This window comes from Lipophrys pholis (assembly GCF_963383615.2).
Source record: "Lipophrys pholis genome assembly, chromosome: 19".
Taxonomy (NCBI): Eukaryota; Metazoa; Chordata; class Actinopteri; order Blenniiformes; family Blenniidae; genus Lipophrys; species Lipophrys pholis.
Window position 1 is genome coordinate 2,909,784 of NC_137647.1, and position 9,789 is coordinate 2,919,572.

At 43.6% G+C, this 9,789-nt stretch overlaps 1 protein-coding gene across 2 annotated transcripts; it reads left to right on the forward strand.

Annotated features, from left to right (window-relative positions):
- The first annotated feature begins 2,249 nt into the window (after window positions 1-2,249).
- ccdc47 (coiled-coil domain containing 47) lies at window positions 2,250-9,272 on the forward strand. 2 transcript variants are annotated; one of them, XM_080488411.1, is made up of 13 exons: window positions 2,250-2,659; window positions 3,624-3,922; window positions 4,109-4,210; window positions 5,127-5,301; window positions 5,396-5,517; window positions 6,224-6,289; window positions 6,363-6,464; window positions 6,557-6,667; window positions 7,381-7,466; window positions 7,540-7,598; window positions 7,686-7,795; window positions 7,882-8,049; window positions 8,780-9,272. In XM_080488411.1, exons 2-13 carry the CDS (start codon window positions 3,632-3,634, stop codon window positions 8,858-8,860), a joined length of 1,473 nt encoding a protein of 490 aa, XP_080344537.1. In that variant the 5' UTR covers window positions 2,250-2,659; window positions 3,624-3,631; the 3' UTR covers window positions 8,861-9,272. The 2 variants fall into 2 exon arrangements, with proteins under 2 accessions (XP_080344537.1, XP_080344536.1); XM_080488410.1 differs by having other exon boundaries at window positions 2,251-2,357.
- The last annotated feature ends 517 nt before the right edge of the window (window positions 9,273-9,789 follow it).

The window sequence follows — 9,789 nt, forward strand, 5'->3', positions numbered from 1 at the left end:
GAAACCCGACGACAAAAACATCTAATCTACTCGTGTGGCGCGATCAAGTCGGATCTTAATGTCCTTAACATAAGATGCTAAATGATGTGTAACTCTGCACAGGTCGTTCCATCATGTTTCCCGGCTAGTTTTGGGTGGAAAAAATGGAATATTGTATATTATATTTGTGGCCAAGCAGCCTTTCCCTGTCAGTAATTTAAAAATATGTTTCTTTGGATGAGGATCCCGGTGGAGGTCACAGCCACATGTGTTTAGTGATTTACCACAGCAGGAAACATATAATCTAAGAGATATAGCTATATTTAAGGTATACAGCTGTTGGTCTATGTTTACTGCAAGTTGCTACGCGATACGATTTAGGGTTTGTCCTGTTGCCTCGTAACAAGAAGGCCCCCGATTTCACGCTTGCTGGCTTTTCTGTGGGATGTTTGCACGTTCTCCCTGTGCATACATGGCTTTGCTCCCAAAGTAAAATAAAAAAGGTGTTGCTTAGTTTGACTAATTGGTGCAGTTAATGTAAGTTTGATATGAATTTGAGGGACTCTGAGTTCAGCTTGACTGTGAAGAAGCAGCTGCAGAAGAGAAAAATCCAGAATTTTAAAGTCTGATTTGTTTTTCAACCTATGAACACAGATGTGGAGCTGCACTTCTAACTGGGCAGCAACAATAAAGATATTTCATCTGATCTGATGTCTGGAAAAAATATATATATATCTTGAAAACTCCAGGGGACGTCCTACAACCAGAACTAGCCTTCACTGATTAAATGTAGATTTTTTTCTTCCTCTTCTCCTTTCTCGTACGGCTGAATGTCTTCGTGCTGTTAAGCTGTATCTTTGAGAAGATGCGTCTCTTGCCAGATACCCAGATGAGTTCGGACTCTGCAGGCATGGATGGTAGGCTGAAGAAAGACCCGACAAACGGGGATGTTTTCCCCCATAACTCTTACTCTGAAACAACACCTCAGTGGAAGCCGATCAATAGGTGAGATAAATCTCTTTTTCCACCTTGTCTGCAGCACTTCTGTCCTCGGGTTTACCTGCTCCACCTCTCCAATGATTACCAAAATGCACTCACGTGAACCAAGTCTAAGAATGTGCTATTTCGGGATTCAATCGCTATAGACTACAGGGATGTTCTTCATTACGTGTCACAGGTCAATGACGGCAGTCTGATGTCAAAGCTGCAGCAGTGTCCTGTTTCTGCTTTTTTGGCTGAGTGCTGAGTGCTCCTGCGGGGAGTCTACGTCATTGTAATAGGCTTAGTTGTGAGTTAAGGAAGGTTGTCCAGTTGACTGTTGTAAGGCCTAAAACCTCTGGTTATCTCTGTGCCAACACCGTGTCCCCTGAAGCTGCAACCGATTACTGAATGATGCAAGACTAAAATATCTAATCTAAGACACTATGTTATGAAAAATCCACAAATAAAACTGGACGTCAGAAACTTGGGTATAGGTGAAGTTTGAGAAATGTACAGACGAAACTCAGACTCAGACATAATTTAACTATAAAATCCCATAAAGGCATCAGTATAAGAACACTACAATTAACCACAAATAAAGATTATAAAGATAGATTGATGGATGGATGGATGGATAGATAGTGTAGCTATCTTTTTCACACATATTTATCATCTCAATTAGTTTTTTCTTAACTTTTGTTTATTAATCATAATATATTCACACAGGTTGGATGAACACCTACAAATTTTGAGGGCCAAAATATATTGAAATGAACAAATATAAATGTTTATGACAGCAAATTGTCTATATTGCTTATTTTCTCACTGTATTATGATTAATAAACATCCCCTAAATAAACTTTTCAGAAATGAAATCTAAAACTAATTTATTATTATTATTATTATGATGATGATCATTATCATTATCATTATCATTATCATTATTATTATCATTAACATTAACAATAATATTGATATTGTTGTTGTTGTTTATGTTATTATTATGTAATTTTTTATTTTTATTTTACTTCTATGTATATTTCAGGTGCATGTTATATATATTTGTATTTCACCACAAAATATTATTAGATTTCTGCAACAAAATAACCAAAAAAGACCAAATATAAACGGAATATATGGAACGTAAGAAATATTGTTGTTATTGTTATTATAAACAAAAACATCGGCGTCGCTGACGTAAAGATGAAGCCCTTTCCAAATAAACCTTTCAAACGGAGCACATGCGGTGCGGTCACGCTGAGCTTTTACTTTGAAGCCCCCCCCCCCCTCTCTCTTCCGGTCTGTTAGCTGTTAGCCATTAGCTGTTAGCCGTCAGGTCACAAGGACAGTCGTCAACTTGAACCAGCGCTGCAGTTATTGTCACAGAGAGTCTGCAGGTGAGCTGCTGCCCTGCTTTATCCGCGTGTCTGGTGTCATTTCCTTCATTTGCTTGAAGTATTAAAGATATAAAAAAAAAACAATTTGTTGTCTCGCTCACACGACGAGCTGCCATGCTAATTAGCCACCGTTCGCATGCTAATCCAGATTTACTCCTGTCTGAAGGAGAAGTGATGGGGGGGGGGGGGGGGCGGTGTTAGTGACTTTAACACGGCTTGTGGGGTAATCCCCCACACGTCGGGCGTGGAATGTGGTTGATTTGACTCAAAAAGTCCGTAGAAGTCTGAGGAAATCAAACCAGGTGAGTGATTTTAGCTGTTAGCTGCTACTCCAGGTTTACTGACACAGTTTTGGGAAGTGTCATGTCAGGACATGCTGTCTGGCAGCTATGTGGGTTTTGATCAATTCCAAAATAATTCAGATTTGAAGAGTGTTTCCTCCCCTCAGTCATTGTTTTCCAGTTGGTGTCAGTCCGTGGGGGGTGGTGGTGGTGGTCCCCTGTGGACTCCTCACCTGGAGACTCATTGTAGGAGGAAGTAATGATTTGCTGTCTGGCTCACTGATAAAGTAATCTGTCACAAGTTTATTTTTTGGGGAAAGATGTGTACGATCCCTTCTGTAAAGATCAGAAGATTCAAACTATGTTATAACCCTACTTTCTGACTATTGAGGATTATTACTTCCCCTTGCTGATTGGATCATTCAACCCTTTTAATTCTTGATTTCTTAAAATGTAGGTTTTGCAAAGTATCAGATCACAATGATCGCTATAAACGATAACAATGGGAGAACACGGACATTCTAGTGGACAGATGACCAAGTTGGATTGCTATAACAGTGACTGTCAAAATAAAACTACCAAGTCCCAGGAGGATATGGACTGGGAGTCATGACACCACGGAGGAAACTTTGTTTTGATTGTCCGTCTACTGAGCATGTGCAGATGAACTGTTTACGACGGCTGTGGTAAGCGGTAGAAAAGGTGCTTTTCCCTCGACTCCACAGAGTCAGAGAGGTTTCAAAAAGTTCCACATTGGGGGCCATTTTCAAACAGAAGTGTTTTCAGTGCCTCCGGGCACTGTTGTCGTGTAAACGGACAAACAAAACGCAATGAAAGTTTTGTGTTTTCACTTCAAAACATTGTGTAAACGGTGCCTCAAAAGCAGAATGTGACCACTTTGACCTCCTGCCTGCAAGACGCTCGGTCTTCGCCTGTGTCCACCCTTATTTTCACTTTCTTGTTGCGTCAACGTTCTGTCCTGCAGGTCCTGCCATGCGGAGCACGTACCTCCTCCTCATCCCCGCCCTCCTCATCCTCCTGACCATCCCCGTCTCCAGGGGGCGCTACAACGACGACTTCGACGACGGGGAGGACCTGGCAGACTTCGACGACAATGACTTCGCTGAGTTCGAGGACATGACCGACGACCAGGCGGCCGAGGCGGAGACCGCGCCCCCGCAGCGCGCCTCGCCAGCCTCGCAGCCGGACGAAGACGAGGACGAAGACGAAGCCACCGTGGAGCTGGAGGATGGTCAGGATGGCTTTGAAGACTCAGAGACACAGGTCATTACTAGTTTTTTTACTATATACTAGACATCTTTGTAGGCATCCACTGAAAAATGTGTGATTTCAATCAGTTTTGCTCATTTTTAACAGATTTCTTTATCACACAATGGTGTTTATATTATTCCCATATTTGTTTTTCCTTCATTGAGAATAAAGTCTTAACTTACTTTTATATCTCCACAGGATCAAGACATATACAGCAAATATGACCAGGAGGAGTTTGAGGGGATTGGAGACATGGAGAAAACCAGCCACTCCATGAAAGACCCCCTTATAATCCACACGGTAATCTCATTGTTGAAATCTCCTCAGATGCAGGTCTGGCAGATTGTCTTCTGCTGAGTGTGATTCTCTGCGGCTCTGAACGACAGAAAGGTTTTCAGCGTCTAGGTCGGGGGTGTGAAACGCATTTTAATTCAGGCGCCACGGCTTCAGCAAGGAGTGTACATGAGGGAAATGTCTCTATTTTTGCAGCAAAAAACAAAGACATTACTATGGAAATTGACTATAATCTCAACCTAATGAAACCTTCTCCTGCAGAACACAATGAAATATCCACAAAACTTGGATAACTGTTGTATTATGGGTGTTTTTACAAACTCGCCCTCACGGCATGGATTTGAGATTAATGATCGTTTGCTATTTTTCATGGCGGCATCACCGAGATCCCAGCTCGGGTCTCAGTGTCGTGTCCGCTACTCTAAAGTAATAAGTTTGGGTTTTTTTTTTTTAAATCAATGTTTTCTTCGAAATTTTTGCAATTTGCTTGACGTCTGTTGGGCCCGATTGGAGCCTCTTGTGGTCTGGTTTTGGCCCGCGGGCCTCATGTTTGACACCCCTGATGTAGAGAAATGCTGTCATAACACTTTGTATTTCATGTTGAGATTTTATGGCTCATTAAACAGCTTCTTTTCATGCTAAGAATAAGATCAAACTACTGTAATTAGGTCAAACTCACTGAGCACGAGCCAATAAGTAGTAAATAATGAAAGTTTTAACAGGTGGTGTTTGGAAAGGAATTGGTTCTGATGTCATTCTGACGCCGTCTTCACTCCCCTGTAAAACGGGGAGATTCCACATTGATTAAGGAGTCGATGAAAGTACCAGAGTGAGAAGCAGAATGGCCACAGCGTAAATGATCTCCTATCAATTTCCTTTGTTCATTCGCGCACACGTGTTGACTTCCTCTGCTCCTCTGCAGGTTCCTGCGCATCTCCAGAACAGCTGGGAAAGTTACTACATGGAGATCCTGATGGTGACCGGCCTGCTGGCCTACATCATGAACTACATCATCGGCAAGAACAAGAACAGCCGCCTGGCTCAGGCCTGGTTCAACTCGCACCGAGAGCTCCTGGAGAGCAACTTCGCACTCGTGGGTGAGCTCCTTTGTCCCCGCCATCTCGCCCTAACATTTTACCTGTTGTCGCGGCTCGAGGTGAACTCCTGATTGTCGAACACGTGAATGCGTAGGTGATGACGGCACCAGTAAAGAAGCCGTGAGCACCGTGAAGCTGAATCAGGAAAACGAACACATCTACAACCTGTGGTGCTCTGGACGCGTTTGCTGCGAAGGAATGCTGATCCAGCTCAAGGTACCAAGAGTCACTGTGTTCTTCCACACCACTGGACCCTGTAATGGAGGAACGGCCATATGTAGTAACTTAAGTACTAAAGATGGGCAAAAAAATCCATTTGTAGCTAAGAACGATTTCTATTTTGCAAATTCAAGTTTTTTTTTCCTCCCCACAGTTTTTCAGCATGTTTCCTGGTCCGTTCCACCATTAATTCCTTGTAGGTTTCCATAGTTGCTGTTGCACTTTTGCTAAAACCTGGTTTAAAGCTCGAATTTGTTGAATGACTGAGCCTCATTTACTTTTTATTTCTGGATTGTTTATTTGCATTTTAACTCTGAGGACAATCACAGCAATAAAGTTGCACCTTTGACAATATATCTGACGTGACCGCCGTCATTTTTAAGTTCATTGAGAAAAAAATGAACTCAAATATTTCTTTAATTAAAAAAAATTTAAAAAATCATTGATTTATTGATTTTTTTTCCAGCCAAATCGCCCGGCCCTATTTAGTACAAACCGTAGTACGTTGATATCAGACAATACTTGCTGGCGTGCTAATCCTGATCGTGATGCTAATTCTATGTCATATTTTGAGTTTCTTCTCATAACTAGTTACACATATTGACGTAGAACTCAATGGATCAAATGTATGAAAAGAAGATGATAGAAATCCAGATAATTAAAGTATTACATTGGTCAGTTTGGACTCTCCGATCTGTTTCAGTTTCTGAAGAGACAGGACCTGCTGAACGTTCTGGCCAGGATGATGCGGCCCGCCTGCGATCAAGTGGTACGAGTCGATCCGTTCCAACAAGCGCGTCTCCGGTCGGAGCCTCTGCTGTAAACATGCGTTTCCCTTTCAGCAAATCAAAGTGACTCTGAATGACGAGGACATGGACACGTTTGTGTTTGCTGTGGGCACGAAGAAGGCCACGGCTCGGCTTCAGAAGGAGATGCAGGACTTGGTGAATAGTTTCCTCCCGCTCTTCTGCCTCCTGGATCAAAACGCGCGTCTCTCTCTTGTCTTCTCTCACACTTTGTGTTTTTCCCTCCACAGAGCGAGTTCTGCGGCGACAAGCCGAAGTCTGGGGCCAAGTATGGACTCCCCGACTCCCTGGCTATTCTTAGTGAGATGGGCGAGGTCACTGACGGCGTGATGGACAACAAGGTGAGGCCCGGTCTAGTTCTGTTTATTTTTTAAATTCTATTTCATTGAAGGTCTCATTTCTGCTCAGAGAATAAACCAGTAAACCAAAACAAGACCATCACCACTCAATTCCACTAATTTGCAACCCGCCGTTTCCTAAATCCATCACACCGAAGTCTGCAAAGTTTACAAACAAACCGGAATCTGTAGCCATCAAACTTTGTTTTAGTTTCACTTAACTGACGTCATCTTGGGGAAACCTGCCGCAAGGGATTCTGGGATATCAAAGATGGCGTCATGGCGGCTCAAGGGAACATTCAGTCTGACAAAAAGCCAGACTTCCTCAGAGGAAGAGTCTTCGAGCCTCGAGAGTAGCCTCAAACGTTTGGGTAACTGATCACCGTTTCTCCAGTGTGAATCGAGGTCGAGTGAACAAACGGGATCTTGCTTCTGGAATCTTCGGGCGTTTCAGAAAAACAAGCCCGGATATATTCTGCAGAACTTAAACTCTGTAAATACGTGTTTCTCTGAGAGTAGTGAGGAGTTTTCTTCAAAAAGGTTTTGACGAGGTATTAGAGGCTTACGTCAACAACTAAAACTGGTTCCTATATATGTTAATTTTCCTCCGACTGGATTCTGGTTGAGGAACTTTAAAATAATGTGAAACAGTTCTGAGGATTTCTCATGTTTCTCTTTTGGTTCTTTCTTCTGTTGTTCTTTTGCTTTTTTTTTAGATGGTACATTATGTCACCAACCATGCCGACAAGATCGAGTCCATCCATTTCTCGGACCAATTTTCTGGTCCAAAAGTTATGCAAGAGTGAGTCCGGTCCTCCTCGCCTGCTTCTGCTGCCGTTTCCTGCGCTCCGCTAACAGTTGTGTTGTTTTCCCAGGGAGGGTCAGCCCTTAAAGCTGCCCGAGACCAAGAAGACACTGCTGTTTACATTTAATGGTGAGCATCCCGAAAGCCTCCAGGATTTAAAAACAGGATTCGCCCAACTTGTGTTTTCACGCCGTCTGGCTGTTTTCTGTGTTGCAGTGCCTGGCATGGGCAACACGTCTCCCAAAGACATGGACAGTCTGCTGCCTCTCATGAACATGGTGATCTACAGCATCGATAAGGTGAAGAAGCTCCGTCTCAACAGAGAGGTGAGGACACGCCGGCTCCTCGCTAAACCCCCACACGGTTTGTTTTGTTGTAGTTGTAGTAGTGGTAATCCTCGCCGTGTGTTCAGGGCAAACAGAAAGCCGACAGGAACCGAGCCCGCGTGGAGGAGAACTTCCTGAAGCAGACTCACGCTCAGCGGCAGGAGGCGGCTCAGACCCGCCGGGAGGAGAAGAAGAGAGCCGAGAAGGAGAGGATCATGAATGAGGAGGACCCCGAGAGGCAGCGCCGTCTGGAGGTCAGTAAAGACACGGGGGGGGGGGGGGGGGCAGGAAACACGCCTGGAAGCTGTTGGTCAATCTCGCACTCCCAACGACTTGATGTAGAAAATTATAAGTTGCTATTTGGGAAGGACGAATGTTTGGAAAGAGTTGCTGAGCCTGCGTGTTCCAGCTCGCTAGTGACTGTCAGTCATATTTTAATCCTGTTTAGCATGTAGCCCCGCAGCTCGTTAACGTGTCGGAGGGCGGAGTTACGTGATGCACCTGAACGCATCACTCAAAGCGGTCAGCTCCCGCTTTAAAACCTGACCAACATCGCGGCTCGGACAAAAACGTTCTCTTTTATTACCGAAGCAGTTCAGAGAAATGTATTTCTGGAAACATTGGAAGTGAGAAATAAGCTGTGCAGTTGAAAAGTTAAAACTCTGTCGCTGGCTGACGTCACAACCGAAGTTTTGTTCTTGTTCTTACGGGTTCTAATGGGAGTATAGAGGAGCCTTTAGACTAGTTCTGTTAAATACAGAGTCTGGAGTCATTGTTTCATTGAGTTTGTGATTATTGAGGCGATTTATTCTAATTTCAAGACACTGGGCTTTGTTAAAAGAGTTTGATTTGAAGAGTCTGGGTCTGATTGAAAGAATTTGAGTCAGTTTAAAGAGAAAAATCCCCAAATGTTGAATGATTCCTTCAAAAAAAAAAAAAAAGATCAATGGTTCTAGATATTTCATTGTCATGTTCTTCTTCCAGGAAGCAGCTCAGCGGCGCGAGCAGAAGAAGATCGAGAAGAAGCAGATGAAGATGAAGCAGATCAAAGTCAAAGCCATGTGAGAGATCAGAACAGGGATCAGGATGCAAGCACACGCCGAAGCAGTGCTGGACTCAGACGGGTTTCCTCCAGTCTCTCTCTCTCTCTCTCTCTCTCTCTCTCTCTCTCTCTCTCTCTCTCTGTCTCTGTCTCTGTCTCTGTCTCTGTCTCGTCTCGTCTCGTCTCGGTTCACCCTACAGACAGCACATCCTCCTTCGCCTCAGGGTGTGTCCGGCTTCGCTCCTCATCGCTCCACCTCTTCCACGATCAAGTGAACCGTCTGTCGAACCAGAACAAATTCTCTTCATCAGACTCGTCACCTCTTCTTCCCACCAAGTTGTTTTTTTTTGGGGGGGGGGTTTTAACTTCTTGCTGGCTGTTTCTCATCATCGGAGCAAACATAATAAAATGCACTGGAGTCTATTGGAAAACTGTGCCCTTTGTTTCATTACGGGTGTTGAAAGTCCAAACTCGCAGCGAGGACACAGAAAGTGATCCGGAGCTGATGTTGAAAGCGTGATGGTCTCTTAACAGGCACCGGAGGCGAGCGCCGGGCGGCTGTTGATGCTAAATTTAACTTTGAGATTGTGTCAGCAGTCTCCGAGGCGGATCTGGTTACATCAGTGTGGTCGTTAAGTTACTGGAAGAGTTGTAATTATCCTGTTCAGTCAGAGACTGGATATGAGAAACTTTCCCTTTTATAAATATAAAAGCTCTATCTTATGTACTGCTTTTTAGATTAGAATTACAGTGTGCTGGAGCTGATTACATCTAAGGTCACCAGTTCATCGCAGGACAAACAAAAAGATGCTTTTTTTTTTAGACACGACAGCAGAAACAAAGCATTTAAAGATGTACGTTCAAGCAATCAAGTTTTTATGTATTGAGGTCAATTATAATTCATACGGAGGTCTTACAAAGATGTTTACATTAGTCAAAAACGCGTGTACAT